Source organism: Eumetopias jubatus, unplaced genomic scaffold, assembly GCF_037043125.1.
Source record: "Eumetopias jubatus isolate StellerSeaLion01/CBP00866 unplaced genomic scaffold, mEumJub1_p1.0 scaffold_8, whole genome shotgun sequence".
Taxonomy (NCBI): Eukaryota; Metazoa; Chordata; class Mammalia; order Carnivora; family Otariidae; genus Eumetopias; species Eumetopias jubatus.
This window is the reverse complement of record NW_028274814.1, coordinates 50,457,637-50,475,481: the sequence shown is the minus strand read 5'-3', so window position 1 is coordinate 50,475,481 and position 17,845 is coordinate 50,457,637. Positions and strand designations below refer to the sequence as shown.

The window sequence follows — 17,845 nt, the reverse complement described above, 5'->3', positions numbered from 1 at the left end:
AGTGTTTGAAAATAGATATCATGTTTTCTTTTAAGACCGTCTCTTTTCCATTGTGAAAAAGGGAACTGAATAGTCTCAGGTTGGGTTCCCTGAGAAGCGGACCCTGAGACCAAGGTGAACATACAGGAGGTATTAGGGAGTGTTCTTGAGCTCATCGCCGTGAAAAGAGAAGATTGGGCAGGAGTGGGCAGAGGGAGAAGGAAAGTTGCGATGCCGTTCTAATGGAAGCTCCAGCCAACCCTGTGGGAAGTTCTGAAAATCGACTGATCCTTCAGAGGTGTCTAGAGTCAGGGCAAGAGGACAAGGTCTTTCTACTCCATGACCAGCAGTCATTCAGGGCAGTTTATCCTGGAAAGGGGGCATGACTTTGGGCAAGGTGGTTCTCTCCAGCTGATACAATTCCCAAAGTGGTCTGACAGCTAAACTCTATTGCCAGGGGCATTAGCAGCAGCTTCAGTAGTTAATCCTTCATTTCAGAAGTGGGTCTGTAGGGGATCTGGGGGATGCAAAAGAGGAATCTCACATACTGATAACTCTATTTTGGGGACCGATAATAGAATGAAAAAGGACTTGTTTTTGTTTCTTATTAGCAAATAAATACCATGAACATCAAAGTGATGGAGGTGGTTCTAGACAGATGGGGTCTACTGTACAATTCTATCTTCCCTGTGTTAATTATCTCAGTCACGGTGGCCCTTTATACACGAATGCTTTACAGATGCTCAAAAGGCAAGGTGAAGAAGTACATTCATGCAATAAATGTGACTGGGAATCTTCATTAGGAGATAAAAATGTAAGTGGGGAAGCGTAGTGAGCTGCAAACTGAATTATATCCCTGTCCTTCATCCTAGAAGATGACGCTTCTTGTGATGATCACAGTGCATGCTGGGTGCCCGCAAAGATGGATGCGTGGCCACCGGTCCTTTCCACTCCATGCACACATGAAGATTGCTCTTTGATTTGTGTCTTTGGCCATAATTTGCATAAGCCTGTCACTGCCTGCAACTTATAGTTAGCCCAAAGCTTTGTTGAAAAAGAGCTGTCCCATTCCCGACTGCTATATACCAGATTGATATGTCCACTAAATTAATAACACTGGACCGCTCATTATACCAGAAAACATTTGCCCAAGCTATAACTCTGTCTCCTGATTTCTGTTTGGCTTCATTAACCTCTTCTTGATGCCACAGATAAAATGGTCATGTAAGGCATCTTTTATTTAATGAAGGATTGGCAAGATAAAAAGTTGAACGGGGCATCGATGGGAGAGAGGAGTCAGAAAGGATGATTGTGGAGGATGGTAGAATTAGGTAAGAGGAGGGTATGGTGGGGGTGAGCTGGGGCCACATTAGTTTTTCTCCTTGCTTTCACCTTTTGTTATTGGGTTTCTTTACATAGTAGCTGGCGGTTTCTTTAGGAGCTCATTTATAATTGTGAGAGGGTTTTAAGAGAAGAGGGTAGGGTTGGTATATACTAGATTGGTTTTCTTTTAAATTTATTTTCATTAGCGTGGGCTCATTTACTATGGACCCTCATGGATTATTTCTCAGGGCCATCTCTCCCTGTGTATTTGAACCAGCTGTGGTCTCGCAATAGATGGAGAGTTGTGCGTATTCAAGAACCTCCTTGTGATAGGATATGTTCCCTTATCATAGAATGGGTTAAATTCCTTTGTTTACAATTGGGATTCCTTTCACCCTTAGCCTGTACATTTTAAGGTATATTCGGAAGCTTTTGTCACTTTGTTACATCCACTAGGTTTTGCGAAAACTCAAGTGGAAAAAGGGAATTTGGGGAATCCTCCAATGAACCATTGTTTGGAAGTAACAGGAAAACAAATAGCTTTTCCTCTAAAGCCTTTCAGGATGGGTGGTTCTGTCGCCGACCTTCCTTTCCTGTTGTGGTTCTCTGTAGACCCCTGCCAAGTCTTGAAATAATTAAACTTTGTTGTCCTGGAATCCCACTATAATCCTATAACCTAAGGACAAAGCCCGCATTACCTGAAGAATAGTACTTGTGTGGTAGTAGGAGACCAGGGGCAGGTGGGTCAGGGGGCAGGGGCTGGCCGCAGTTTGGAATAAGCACACATGAAGTCCTTATTTTATTCTGAATGAATTCGTCCTCCTCCCCGCCCGTTCTTCCTGCCCTACACGCTCTACCTCTCTGAATTCCCTGGTCCTGTGAGACTCCTCTCTGACCGTATGTTTAAGCCAGAGGAGGGAGCTATGATAAGCACCATTTTACCCCTAGCAGAAAGAATTGCCCTCAAATGACTAAGGGGATTAGTCACAGTCTAATGTGACAGTCATTCTCCTGTTTCCTTCTGGATTGCCTGTGGGAAATGTGCAAAGTTCAAGCCACATGAAGCAATCACAGCTCTGGCAGAGCCAAAGGGCTGGTGGCTTTCATTGACGAATCAGGGTCTCTGGATACCAGCTGGGTATTTCCCAACCTGTCTTTTTTTCAATAGTGGGTGCCCCCCAAATGTTCAGCAATTTCTCGGCTATACAAGAATATGTTCCTGAACTAAGAAATCGCTGTATAATTTTGTTTAAAAGACTGGTCTCTTGTGACTGTACTTTGAAGCTCTAGTCTGGGGGATAGAAAAGAACTGCCCCCTTTAGAAAGACACAATTTTGTTCACCTGGATTGTTCTAAAATGGAGATGAACCATCGGATAAAAGATAGGGGCAGTGACAAGAAAAGAGATGCCATTACCCAGGAGGAAGTCAGGGGAAAATGGATTGAGAAAGAAGGACAAGGCCGAGAGGGTCTTCATCTTATTGTTTCAGATTCTTCTAGCTGGAAGGCAGAGATAAAATGCAGGGCTTGACATGACAGAACAGCAGGTGAAATACAGCTTAAAATGGAAGAAATTTAAAATGGCTTCTCCCTCAAAAGGAGGGAGAAAACATAAGATTCTCAGAATTGACAGAAGGTTATGTGTATAATACACAGGTCAGACAGAGACCTGTGGCATTAGACAGGTAGGAGGAAGAATAATCTTCTATGTGCTGCTCTAAAATAAACTCTAATCATACATGAGCTTGAATCCAAGACCTTCCAGCTTGTGGCTTAGATACACTGTTTGCGCCTTACTCTAACTTGCATTATCTCATTGTCACAGTGGAAAACGGAAAACTCAATGTGCTGTTAATTCAACAGTTATCTCTGTAGAAAATATACTGACCCAATCTTATAAACCCCATGTGCTTCTCCCTGATATCTGTACCTGAGTACCACCCCCTGCTAGGCCAGTGTTCTCATACCGCCTCTGCCCATAGGTTTAAGCGTAGATGGATGGTAGTCCCATTTATTCACTCTGAGTGATATACATCCACAATTGTGATGAGTTCAGAAGGCTCAAAAAATGAAAAGTGTGTGTATCCCTACAACTCATTTGACAGTGAAAGCTGACCCAAACTGATGTGAGGCCATTTAGAGTCTTTATCTCCCTTAAGGCGACTCTTTATGTGTTTCCTGATAGAAATATTCACATATTTGATTGTGGGAAGCTTCCCTGTGCTCCAAGGATTTCAGACAATGCGAATATAGACCTATGTTGATTTCCCGCCTCGAATCTAGGAGGTAGTTTTAGGAAGAAAGGTGTTAGAAATGTTTGCAATTCAAACACCCCATTTTAAAAGGCATGTGAAAAAGTAAACAATGAACATAAACCTTTGTATCCAATTGATTCAAGCTCTCCCTTACCATCTTTGGTTTCTTTCTTTTCTTTCTTTTTTTTTTTTTTTTTTACCTTTTTACTACTCTAGGATGAATCCTCCATGTTCTTCCAGTTTGGCCCATCAATTGAACAGCAAGCTTCTGTAATGCTCAATATCATGGAAGAGTATGACTGGTACATCTTTTCTATCGTCACCACCTACTTCCCCGGCTACCAGGACTTTGTAAACAAGATTCGCAGCACCATTGAGAACAGCTTCGTGGGCTGGGAGTTAGAGGAAGTCCTCCTGCTGGACATGTCCCTGGATGATGGAGATTCTAAGATCCAGAACCAGCTTAAGAAGCTTCAGAGCCCCATCATTCTTCTTTATTGTACTAAGGAAGAAGCCACCTACATCTTTGAAGTCGCTAACTCCGTAGGGCTGACTGGCTATGGCTACACATGGATTGTGCCCAGTCTGGTGGCAGGGGATACAGACACGGTGCCCTCGGAGTTCCCCACCGGGCTCATCTCTGTGTCCTATGATGAATGGGACTATGGCCTCCCTGCCAGGGTGAGGGATGGGATTGCCATAATCACCACCGCTGCTTCTGACATGCTGTCTGAACACAGCTTCATCCCAGAGCCCAAGAGCAGTTGTTACAACACCCATGAGAAGAGAATCTACCAGTCCAACATGCTAAATAGGTGAGTGTGGGACAGAGGGCGCCCTGATGGCAGAGGTCAGGGGAGGGCCTTTCAGGACTGGGGTTGGAGGTTCGGAAGCACTGGGAAAAGCAGTTCAAGACGTCAGAGGTTGAAGGCCAGCCACGGGGATGGCAGTTGTTGGTGATGGCGGGAGTGTTTCAGGTCCAAAGCTTGCTGTGCTGGGTTTCTGTTCTAAGAAAGACACAACATCTCCCGCTTATTGATCACTTCCTAAGCGCTAGGTGTTACTCAAAGGTCTTGCAGGTTTGACCTCATTTAACCTGCAAAGCAGTACTCTTATTAGGCAGGTGTTAAAGAGTTGCTTCTATTTTATGATCCAAGAGAATAAGGTTTGTAGGTGTAAACTGTCCACAGTCAGTCTCCAGGGAAGAGGTTCAGTCTGGAGTTGTGACCAGGCCTCTGCGGGCCCCTACCTATTTGACCGCCATTAAATACACAATGGGCATTGACGTGAGAGAGGACCTACCAGTCCCTTTACTTAGGACTGCTGCTGTACTGGGGTGGGGAATGGACAATAGGTCACATGGGTCTGGAGGCACATGAAGAGGGTCCTTCCCTTGGTTTTTGTCTCCTTCCCTTCTCTCTGCCTTTTAAGTGTGAGAGTGCTGCCGTAGAAGCAACTTCTATAGTTGCTCTCAGTCTGATTTCTTCAGTAGGAAGAAGACATGGGTGGAGTTCTGCTCCCCTGGCCTCGCCTCATAATCCAGCCGTGACTCCAGCGTATCCTCTTGCGGGTGTTACATGACCGTGTAGGGCAGAAGAGTCTCTATGAGGTTCTGTGATTTGTAGAAAACCACTGCACGTGAACACTGTAAAAATTCAGACCACGCAGAAGACCACAAAGAAGAAGGAAAGGATAAATTTAAAAAAAAAAAAAAAAAGAAGAAGAAGAAGGAAAGGAGAAAAATGGCCTTAAAGCCAGGGAACCAGAGATAGTCACTGTGGAAATAATTAGTGAACATCTTTCTAGCTATTTCCCAATGTGTGTAGACCTATATGCGTATAAGTCTACAATTTTACCTAAATGGAAACATAATTGTACCTGCTGTTCAATAACCTTTCTTTGACTCGACAGTATGTTTTGGACCTCAATTTTAAATTCATTATGAATTATATCTGACAAATAGAAAGCTATGCAAAAAGCACATACTCCAGTACCATCCAGCTTAAATAAAATATCAAAGGGCACGCTGGGGAGGTTGAAATACAGTTAGCGGAGGTTGAAGGTGTACCTGCTTATACTTGTTTAACCTCTGGAAGGGAGTTGGACTAAAGCCTCTTGACTAAGCTCTTAGTTTAGAGTTGCAACTAAAGCTACTTTTTTTTTAAAGGTTTATTTATTTTAGAACGAGTGAGCGCGAGCAGGGGGAGGGACAGCGGGAGAGTGAGAATCCTCAAGCAGACTCCCCACCAAGCACAGAGCCTGATCCCAGGACCCTGAGATCATTACCTGAGCCAAAATCAAGAGTCAGATGCCACCGAGGCGCCCCCTAAAGTTCCTTTTACTGTAGCTTTATCTGTAATCCAGTCCTACTACTATCCCACCTTGAACTCTGCTTTCGGCCGAGCCTAGTTTTCACTGCTTGTTTGGTACAGTCTTGGTTTTCTTCCTCCCTCTCTAGTCATTCTATCTCAAAGTCCTTGGTGTGTCTTCTTCCTTTAGACCTCTCTTAAATATTGGCATTACTCAGGGTTTTGTCCTAGACCCCCCTCTTTTGCCCTCCATTGCCAGGGCTACAGCTGACGTCTGTAAGTTCCCCCCAATTGACCTCTGGTTGAAACCTCTCCGGTGAGCCCCAGTCTGTATCCCCAGCTGTGACTAGATAGGTTCCTCTAGTCCACAGGGCCTTAGAACACACCATAGCTCTCCCATTCCCCTCCTACCCTCTTCTGGACAAATCAGTACCACCTGTAAAGGCTATATCCTATTACCCAGTTCCCTCAAGTAAAAATTGCCCAGGGGTCCTTGCTTTCACACCCCCTGCCATCTCCTCGCTGACCATCTCCTAGTGCCGTTTCCCACGGATTTCCTCTGGAGTGTGCTTACCGGCTGCATCCCTGTTCCGTGTCCCTGGTCCGCTCTTCCTACCTGCATTGCTGCATGGCCTCGTAAATATCTTCTGGCTCCCTGTACTGCTTCCTTCCAATCTACACTGTAGCCAGAGTGATCTAAAATGAAAATGTGATTTCATCACTCTCCTGCTTAATGCCTTCAGTGGCTTTTCATTGCTCCTGTAATGAAGTCCCATCTCCTTGATGTGGTTTCTAAAATCTTCCACTGCCTAGGCCCGCCTGTCTTTCCAAGACTGTCTTCTGACACACTCTCCCTCGAACACTGTATTCTTGCAATACTGCACCTGCTTTAGTTCTTTGAAAATACCATGTTCTTTCTCGCTTCTAGCTCTTTTCTCTGCCTTGAATATATTCCTCCAGCAGCCCCTTCCCACCAGTAAGTAAATGCAGATGCTCCTTCACCTGCCTCCTTTCCATTCCTCAGGCTTCCGCCCTGGCCTCACTTCCACAGAGGAAGCTTTCCTGGACCCTGGACTAACGCAACCCTGTTACGTGCCTTCGCCGCATCTTATGCTTTCCCAGTAGAGCCACTCTTGAGACAGTTGTAATTCTGCACTTTGTTATCACTTGTCCCTGTAAGTTCTGGGAAAGCAGTGACCTCTCTGTCCTACTTATTTCCATGCCCCCCCCCCCCCCCACAGTGCTCTGTGTGGCAAAGGGAAGAAAGACACCTAGAGTGAATGAATGACGTCCTCCAAGATACTGAGCTGCCCAGGGCATTTACCTCCCCTGCAGGAGCTTTCTTGTTCTGCTCCTCTTTGCAAGATAATAGAGATTTCCTTGAAAAACTGTTTATTTGGTTCTGTACATTCAGGTTTTCTCCTATGGTCATTAGTGTTAAAGTAAAATCTGATGCAGATTACTCTACCAAATATTGGTTCTTTAAAACCAAAACTAACCAAAATGTCTGCCAAACAATGTGAGGAAATCAAATGAGTGTTAACGTCAAGTCCATCAGTTTTGGTCCAGGAATGCCTGTTTTTATCCTTAAAACTTTGTCCAGGTAAACAGTCATCTATAGTAGATATTCTCATTTGCCACTTGGCTTACTTTCCATTAGAATGCAAGTGTTCTTCTCTCTGAAGCCTGGTCTCTGACCACTATATCTTTAAAACCGCGCTTGGTTCTAACTTTTGTGACCCTGTCTTGTGGCCACTCAGAAAGGGAGCCCTCCTCAGACGTTATTGTCAAGATGGCCACAAATACCCACGGCCATCTTAGCCAGTGTAGCAGTCCTAAAAAGAACAGGGATTACCCAGTCCAGATGATTCATAAATTCCTTGAGTCTACCAGGGTAGAGCAGAAAGTCCACTTTGATTCCCATGTATACTGCCTAAGAAGAGTCTTCAGACTTATCAGAGCACTTTTCCATGAAGGGCTTTCCTCGCTGAACTTTCTCTTCTGCCCCAACTCCCTGATATTATTTTTTTTGGCGGGGGGAGGTTCTGTATCTAACTGCCTTGAGACCTCCTCTCTTGGCTGTCTGCACACCTGCATCCCTCATGCACCCCCATCTTTTCCTTCCCTCCTCTCAAGCACAGCTCCTCCGGGCTCTTGAATCCAATCTCTAGCCTCTCTTGAGAATATTTGAATATCCTTTTCTATCAAGGCCGAGAAAGGATTGGGGTTGACTAACAGGGACTATAAGGGGCTAGCCTCAAAGTCTGAGCTATGACCATGTGGCACAGCACTCGGAATCATCAGTGGAATTCAATTAGGCTCAACTCAGTCCCAGCTCCTCCTACTTACCCTGGTCTGAAATCGGCCTCTTCCTCTTCTTCAACGCCCCCCCACCCCACCCCCACCCCTGTCCCCCTTTCAAGAGCTCTGGTCTCACTAGGGTCACTCTTTTAAATAACAAACCAAACAGCCACACCATTTAGCCACAGCGGGAGATCTTTGCAAATAAAATTGTTGCAAACGGTTGGTTGTTTTATGAGGCTGACTTTTTCTTTGGCCCTCTGCTCTCTGCAACAGCCTCCTCAGGAGGTATCTGGGACTGACCCAGCCCCAGGTAACACCAGAAATATAGAGTCAGGAAACGGTTTCTCCTCTTCCTTTCTGAAAACGCAGGAACGTTAACAGGCCCTGTTGTCTCCAGAAGCATTGTAAGGGGAAAGTAAAGTTCCCGCTTACACCTGACCAAACTATGCCTTTCTTTCTGTTTAAGTCTAGACTTAGGGAACAGGGATTGGAGACTCTATGTTATCACTGAATCCCATAGACAGACACACATTTGAAGTGACTCACTTGTTAGTTACCAAAGGAAGATTTTTTTTTTTTTAAATGACACATAAGCATTCTCAGAGAGGATCCTTGAAATAAACATTATTTATCAGGTATCAATCCAAATTCCCTACTGGTAACTGCTTAGCTCCCTGAAGCTTGGCCAGCCAGATATGATTTTGGTGACTATCTCTAAATAGGCTCTAGGTTGCTGGACAAGACTGGCAAGGTTGCAAGAAATATATAAAAACCCAGTTAAATTGGAATTTTAGATAAACAGTAACTAATTCTCTTAGCATAAATCTGTCCCAAATATTGCATGGGGCATATGATATGAAAAGAAAACTTGTTCATCTGAAATTCAGATTTAACAGGGCTCCCATTTTGTTTTGTTTGTGTTAAATGTGACAACCCTATTTTGTACACTAATAAGAATTAATTTTCAGTTGGAAGTTTGTAGCATTCATTTATGCCTTATTAGTAAATGTAGCCCAGTGCCCCATACTGTTGCCCAAGACATGCTGAGATAGAGTTTTATTCCAACTGGGAACTTTATTGGATTGAAAGAGTTGAATAATTTCTTCTGTCATGTGTTCTCTAAGTGAAGGATCTTCTTAGTTCCTGAGAAAAGTCTTAACGTTTTGGTACCAGACGGTCTGAAAGTGTTTAGAAAGTGATTAGGCCAGTCGTCTAAACCTGTCTTTATTCCCCTGAGCTAGAGAAGAATTGTTAGCTATTAGTAGGCACATGTCTATATTTTTCCTTTATCACTTCCCCGGGGGGAGTAGTAATTGTTATTTTCCTTTTCAATGTACGCTCCAGTACCCCGCTAGCCTGTTTCTGTCACTCAGGTGACGGCGCACTGGCCATTGACCTCCAGGCTCAATGTCTGTCCTGAGCACCCACCCAGTGCTCCCGACTTTTGGAAAAAAGCAGGTGCTCTTTGAGATGGCTGGATCTCAAGACAGCACACTTCTTATGAATCGTGCCTAATTATTTCCCCCTGGTGTCCTCAGTGTTCCTACTCAACATTTTTACTGCAGCCTCCTTCCTCATAAAAGTTGCCATCTAAAAGGCCAGAATCCTCCTCTTGGCCCGGTGTTTGAGAGGCGAGGATAGCTGTTGGGAAGAAAGGCGCTCTGTGGGGCTCCCCCTAGGAGAGCTGTCATGAGCTCCATCGTCCTCTAACCTTGAGGCAGACTGCCTAGCCTCAGACCCATTGTAGTAGCTGGATCGTTCCCAGGGGAGGCCCACTTGACTCTCTTGGCCTGAAGAGTGCTGAGAGGTTAAGAAATAAACGAGGATTTGAGTCCATTCATTTTTAGACCCCACGGCCAAGAGCTGCTTGGTCATTACCCATCTTTTCGTTAATAAATGTTCATGGAGTGCCACGCGTGGGCAGATTTCTGGGAAAGCAGATATGTATTATAGGTTCACTTGACATAATTTACATGTGAATAGCCGAAAGCTTCCATGGAAGCATAGTTAATAAGTGGGCTCTCGGGCATAGTGACCCTTCACCTGATTAAAGAAAGCCACTGGAGTCTAAGGAAAGCTACATTTTCATGTGAAATCCATAGTACAGCAAGACACACCTGTGTGTATAGAGAGAGATGTTATCTGCTCAGTGGTGTAGGAGATACAAATTGGGAGAAAAAAATAACTCAGGAATTTACTAACTGTCCTGAAAGATCTGTTCAGTGCTTTCACTGCCCATGGAAAAATGACTCAGTTGAGGGTTATTCAGACTCTCCTGTTTTCTTCTCATCTTCCCCATTCTCCTATCGGATGTATAGTCATTTCAGTAAGTGATCTGAGCTTCCTTCCCTTAAATTCAAACTTGTGAAAAGCATTCACACATGTTTAGCCCTGAGACCCCCTACGTGATTCCTTCCATGATCACTACCTAATTCTGTGGCTGACTTGTAAAATTTAAAACACACCCGTGACGTCACTGGTGTTTCTTTCCTCTTTCTTCTCTTCTGTTTTCTTCCTCCTCCTCTTCCTCCCTGCTCTTCTGCTTCTTCTTCCTCCTTCTTAAAAACAAAACAAAAACAAACAAAAAAAAGAACTATTTACTTTTGGAGGAGAGGACAGGAGATAAAGGAGGAGTGACTGGGAAAAGACTGCCATTTCATGGGGGACAAGTTTGAGGTGGGAGAGGATGCACATCTGTGCTGGGAGCAAAGACACAGGTGGTCCGTTGTCCGTGGGAAGGAACAGAATGGTCTCGAAGGGGACAGAAGCAGAGCAGACTACAGCAGTGGCTCTCAGTGGAGGATAGCAGATTCTGCCTCGGGAAGGACACGGGTCGGTGGCAATGGTAAGGGTTAAGAAGAGAGTCATAAAGTCTATGCTGAGAAGCAGCCAGGCTGTGGAGGTTAGGAAGTCCAGAGTTGGTTGTCTTTCTGAGGACCTACCGCACACCAGGCATCATGCATTTACTGACCCTTGCAAAAATCCTGACCCGTGCACAGATCTCTGGGAGACACTCTTGATTGCTCTGTGAGCAGGACAAGTTGCATGCCCACCCCCTCCCTCCCAAGGGCTCAGTACCCCCATCTCTTGCTTCATTTCTCTCGGTAGCCCTCACCTGACCTACAGTATACATTTGACTCTTAAGTATTTTTGTTGTCTTACTCCTCTTAGTTGAATTCAGACTTCATGAGAGCAGGGTTGTTTTTTTGTTTTTGTTTTTTAAACTAGCACAGTGCCCAATACGTTATAGGCACTTGATAAATATTTGGCAGCTAAAAGCACGAATGAAAAGAGGAGTCACTGCTCCCATTTTATGTTTCTAAGAGACTTGAGGCGCAGGGCCCCCCAGCTTAGCCAGTGTGATGTCAGGGTCTGGCCTGGCTCTGCCCCAGGCATCTGGTTTCAGCCCCTCACTCTGCTGTGCATTAACCAAGCTTAAAGGACCCTCCTGTCCCTGAAAATCAAAATTGGAAGAGTCCTTGGCTAATGGTCTCATCCAACCCTTTCAATACGTGTATTCCCACGGAAGAGATGGGAGGAGGCTGAGTGATTTTACAAACATGGGATCAGAGTCTCAGGGTGGTCACTGACCTGTTAGAGGCGGGGGTGGGGGGTGGGGGCGGGCAGCGCCCTGGTGTCCTGATGGCAGGAGCGGCGCTCTTCAGAGAGCGTGCTCCCTGCTTGACCATGTCCTCTGAAGGGCTGGCCGGCAGTCAGACCTGTCTGTTAACCTTTGCCCTGGTATGGCCATAGCCCCATGATTCTTGCTCCCTTGGTTCTTACCCAGACAAGGGTGCTAATTCACAGTTAATGGGAATTGAAGCTGGCGTTATTTAGGGATTGAGGGGGAGTCATTTCTCCATCTGCTCTCTCTTCCCACCAGAGAATAAAGGCTGGCTGGGTGGAGGTAAGGATGGAGGCGAGTTGCCAGAAAGCTAGAGTACTGTCATTTATGGTTACAGACATGGGCTGGAAGCCTGAGTGAAGGCTGGACCGTAGCTGGCCAAGGTCAGCCTCACGTGAGCATCTTGAGAGCAGAGATAGTTCTGTGGCTTTTGCATCTAGATAGGACCTCACACATCTCAAACAAATAACAGTTTGAGCCTTTCCCTTGTTTCCTCTCCTAAGATGTCCGGGATACATAGGCGGCCTTCTCCTGGAAGGAGCTCTCCGGGACCTGATGTGGCTGCTAAGGATTTGGAAGGATCGGGGTGTTCAGCAGGCAGTGGGGCAGAGGAACCTTCCCTCGACTTTTTCGGGGTTTCATCAGTGGCTCCTTCTCTTCTGGGAGGGCCTGGCGGAGTTAGCGTGCCCAGACTGGCACCAGTCCCCAAGCTGGGCCGGCTGGTCACACATGAAGGAGCTGCTGCTGACAGATTAGAGCTCCCCGCTGCTGAAATCTGTTCCCCCTTGTCCGGCTTCCAGCAGCAACAGCCGGACGGGGGCAGCCGCTGCCTCCCTCGCTGCTCGGGCTTTCTCTTTTCCTCATTCATCACCGCCCCGCTCCACCCTCCACCTTTCTTTCTTTCGCTGTTTCCATCTCTTTTCTCGATGGGATTATTCTGTTCACTGATCTTTGGCCGCCCTTCTCACCTGCTTTCATTTAAAAGCCTTCATGTCTTTCCTGCCTTTAGCTTCCAGTGTTCACAGATGACCGTATGTAGAATTCTTGCATGCATGTGTATATACATAGAGTCACACGTGTGTGTGTTTCACATTCACAGAGCACATATTTATGTGTGTACATTTTCATCTGTCCAATGGAGTCATGTGTTGAAAGAGCTAGATAGAAACACTTTTGCATAGTAAATTCCCTCATTCTTCTTACCACCGAGACTGTTTAGTTGATCACCTGAGAAGGGTTGTCTGTGAGCTAGACGTTGGGAGGAAGCCTTTCACATGGCTTGCCTGGAGTTAGTTCTGTGAATATCAACTAGCTATTTCCTTCCAGTCTTAATTCCATTTTTATCGTCACGATGGCTCTAAGGATCATTGCCAAGTATCCCTAGTGCATCCATTGTTTGGTCAAAGGAGGTAGACTCGGGAGTCAAGTGGTTCTAAATGCTTTTAAGAAACCCATAAATGTCGTCTTTTTCAAAGGACAGATTTTTCCTGACAAAGCAACAGAAAAAGCCATGGAAGCCACACTGTGACAATATTGTATTCATGCAAAACCATCCTTCTCACAGTTCCCTGGAAGAGATCACAAAAGGAGTCCAGATGAGGACATGTGTCAAAATACAGTTAGTGTTTGACATCAGGGCTGATGATCACAAACCTCAAATTCATAATCCTGCTAATGTTGCGGATAATAAAAATGACCATTTTCATAGAGAGAATCTTCATGTATGTAATCTCACTGAATCATCACTATAAACACATGAGGGCTTCTTGGATCTGCTGCATAGATTACCTGTGAATATCAACAGAGAAAACTCAGATACTTACTTTTCATTTTCCCAGTGGCATTTCCAGACACTCTCACCCACTTTCTTCCCCCTCCTTGAACAACTGGTTCTTTACTTGAGGCACCGGTGACTTTACTTGAGGCAAAAAATAGCACAATAGAATATCATTATAATGTGGTTTATCATGACGTAGATCTTAATGTGTCAAATCCCTCTCATTATTGACGAGAAACCAAGAAGAAACCAAGTATGTGTGTGTGCATGTGTGTGTTATAGACTATGGCTTAAAATAGTGATGCCACAGCCTACCCAGGGTCATTATTCTCATTGTTTTGTTACCACACTGCATGTGTGTTCATACATAGTTACCTCTGTTACCTGGGAGAGGAGAGGTGATATATGCAACAACCTGATGTAGCTGGAGCATAACCCAGAACCATGAATAAAGCCGAAAAGGGCTTTGGACTAAAATCACTGGCACAGATCCTTGTCCTAAAGTAAATGTGGTTTATTTTAACTTAGAGTTCATTTACTCTAACTTTATATATACCTCTAAGAAGCTTGTGGAGCAATTGTGTTAGATATGGCCTGGAGGGTCAGTACCCCAGTTTAAACAGGATACATAAACATATATACGCAACTAATGAATCGTTGAACACTACATCAAAAACTAATGATGTATTAATATGTTGGCTAACTGAACATTAAAAAAAAAAAAAAAGGGATACATTGACATAATTAGGCGGTCTGTCCAGAGCTGGTATGGTAGCTGCATGATTGTCAGGACCCAGGTTCCTGCTAGCTTTCTCTTTTTTCGTTTATAGGCTGTGGCCTTCGCCCCCATGCCCATATGGCTGCCAAACTCCAGTTTCGAGCAGCAGATTAAAGTTAGGAAGGAGGCTGAGCTCATCTAAGGAGGTTACCCAGAATTCCCACACTTTGCTTATAGCCCACGGTCAGGAATCAGTCAGTGGTCGCAGCTAGCTGCAAGGGAGGTGAACAAGTTTAGTTTTTGACCTGGTCAGTAAGACGCCCAGTCAAAAATCAAAGTTCTGTTAACTAGACAGATGGTCAAGGACCTATCGTTGGTAGGCCACTGGTAGTATCAGAGATACTTGCTTCTCTATTTCCCAGATGACAACAGCTTAGAAATGATGAACATGATGGAAATCAGGCAGGCCAGCTGACAGCATTAAGAAATAACCAACAGAATGGTAAGGTGCCTAAAATATTAGAAAAACCCAGCAGAAGACCTTGAAAGGAGCACTTGTCTAAGACCATCTGGGGCAAACTGCCCTATACTCCCCAGGAAGCATATGCCCCCTTTAAAACATCCCTGTATAAAGAATAGTGTAGTCATTGTTAGGTCATTATTAAGAGCTTAAAATATATTGATTATCTTTGGTTTAAGAAGTCAAAGAACTCTATAATACCTTTCTAAAATTTTCCATTTAAAAGGCTTCCTATAATCAAGAAAGAGCTTGGTAGTTAAAAATACTAAGCTTCAGCAATTTGGAAAATTTACTTTAAAAAAGGTTATTGAGTGAATACTATGTGCCAAGTGCTTTATAAGGCCTCATTTAATCTTAAAAGTTACTCTGTGGAGACATTATTACTTCCATTTTTCATAGAAATTGAGATCCCAAAAGGTTAAGTCACTTGCCTACTTTGCTTGGGTTTCAAACCCAAGTCTTTATGGATTCCAGGTGTACTTTGCCCCACGTTGCACATCTGAGGGTCCATTCTGAGGGCTGTCTCACTGCTGAGCAGAGTCAGTTAGACAGGACTGGAACATTCGTGAGCACATCGTTAGCCTGAGGCTCAGGGTGGTTTTGTACTAACACGTTTCCTTTCTTGGCCTCTGCTGAATTCCTGTCCTGACGCCATGATAAATCCACAATCAGTCTGGGAACATTATCCAATGCACACATGCTAGGGATGCCCCAGTCTGAGCCTTATTCCTCTCCCTGTCCCGAAGCGTGTCGCACGCAGCTCTGTTTACCAGCCTTGCTGTGATCTTGCTCATGCCTGCCTTTTCTGTTTGGAAAGGATGATGATTTTTTTTTTCTTATTCCTGTATATTCCAAAGTCCTTTAGGCCACATCTGGGACAACAAGAACTTGAGTCTTTGTGGACCCGAGAGTCTTTGGAATGGAAGCGGGAGCAGGCTTTCTGTTCTAAAACCTGCCGAAACTCCTGGAGGTGACAGACCCATTGAAAATCCTGTCAAGGACGTGTAATAAAACAAAACAAGACCTTGGCCTCTGTCATGATTTACAAATGTCCTCCAGGGCCACTATTCATTTTTGACAGGTGGGATAAGTTCAGATTTGTTTAAGGCTGAAAGTTGGCCAGCAATTGGAGAAAAGTACAAATGATGCTATATCAAGAGTGAGAGAAATGTGACGCATGGGGGCCACTCCTCTGTGCCTCACACTATTACGTCCACTGACAGTTGACATTCACTGGGTATGTTCAATCCCTATTATGTACTGAATCCTGTGCTAGATGGTGGGTATACAGACAATATACATCCTCCATTTCATTGGCCCTAGGAGGAATGGGGCGTCCAGAGAAGATTCTTTTAATTAGCTGACCAGGACCTATTTCTCTTGTAACACAACCTGACATGGCTAAGAGGCTAGCAGAACAAGCGTAAGAAACGAAGATCAGAATTTCAGAATATCATGGTTAAAAGTATCAGAATTTTCCCAGTATTTCTGGACACGAGGCCATCAAGAATCCCTTCTGGTAGAGAATAAGATAACGGAGTTAAGGAGGGGAAAAGAACCATTTTAATAGTGTGGATTCTAGTTTAATTCTCTGATCTTATTGTCACAGATGATTAGCCACCTGCAAACTTAAAACCTCCAAAGAAGAGTCTTTTGAAATATACCAGAGTCCCCTTCCCCACAGGTACACACACACACCTTGCGTGCTTGCTCACCTACAAATTTAAAAATAGGAACCCCGGTGTTGCCATGACTCCCAGTGCTACTGAGCAGCCTTCCTCTCCCTCGGGTGTGCTTGCACTTCAGAATATACGGGTTAGCAAGGATCTGGCTCAGAGCGGCCTCTAGCGGCTCGATCCTCAGGGACGTGCTTCCTTCCCGGATCATTCAGCCCAATTCCCAAATTAACCCACACTAGACAAGTGTGAACACTTGTGTGTTCTGACACATCCTCCCTGTGGTCAGCTCTTTGCAGAATCGTTCTCATCGGCAATGCATAACAAACCAGTTGACACCTACTGTGTGCTCAGAACTGTGGGGTACGGTCCAGTAGTTCACTGTCTTGTAGGAGGCCCAAGATCCGCATCCCACACACACTTAGCAGCAGCAGGGGAGCTGGCGTGGGAGAGGTAGTGATGACAAAGGAGGTAATTCAAATAAAGTATGTTTGCTCTTATCATCAGAAGTTAACATTTTCCTTTTTCAGATAAAGGAGACTTCTAAAATGTATCGCTGATTCAACAAGCTCAGGGAAGTGTTAATATGCTGACTTGCTCCCATGTTATCTTCCGTTCCCTGTGTTTTGAGTTCCCTGTGTCAGTACATCTCAGTGCTCACCGTGTGGGGTTAGATTTTCCTGGGGAGCTTTAAGAAACCATACAGATCTCAAGGCCCAACCCTGCAAAATTCTGAATGGGAAGGAAGTAGGGGCCCCGGGAATGAACATCTATTAAAAGCTCCTAAGCTGATTCTAAAGGGCAGCCTAGGGTGGGAATGGCTGTTCTCAGCTTCAGGGTCCTTTTTGTGGCCCCAGTGAACAGAATGGGGTGAAAGGCAATGATAGTTTTGCCGAAATTTGAATTTGGTGCTAATGAAAGCATCCTTTCTTTGATTCTTTCCTAATGATCAGTCTAAAAATTGGGATTCCCTATTAGGGCTGTGAAATTCAATTTCTGGAAAGGGTAGAGGATGTGGACATTTCATCAGTGATGATCGTCTTGCAGGTGATCATGATTTCCTGGTACGGTTTTTGGTCCTTTTGCTGATGCTCCATGTGTCTGTTTTGTGCAGAGAGGTGAGTTCCCATCAGTAAAGCTAGCAGCATGAGCATCAAAACAAATCTGACTTTAAATGGCGTTCCAGTTCTTCTGTACATAGATTGATTACAAACCCCAAAGAAACAGAACTTCAAAGCTTCGAATTTGATGTCTGCTGGTCTTGAGAAATTTATGCTTTGCTAAATTTTGGGCTGGACAAGTGGTTTTAAAATGAAAGTTATTAGCACTAGAAAATGATGTTCTTTGTATTACTACGCT

At 44.6% G+C, this 17,845-nt stretch overlaps 1 protein-coding gene across 1 annotated transcript in view; it reads left to right on the top strand.

The window, feature by feature from the left end:
* Positions 1-17,845, top strand: part of GRIN2B (glutamate ionotropic receptor NMDA type subunit 2B) — a 286,176-nt gene that overhangs the window by 109,661 nt on the left and 158,670 nt on the right. Inside the window, exon 2 of the mRNA XM_028119794.2 lies at positions 3,774-4,372. Within this exon, the coding sequence (XP_027975595.1) occupies positions 3,774-4,372 (599 nt within the window). The remainder of the gene's footprint in view (positions 1-3,773; positions 4,373-17,845) is intronic.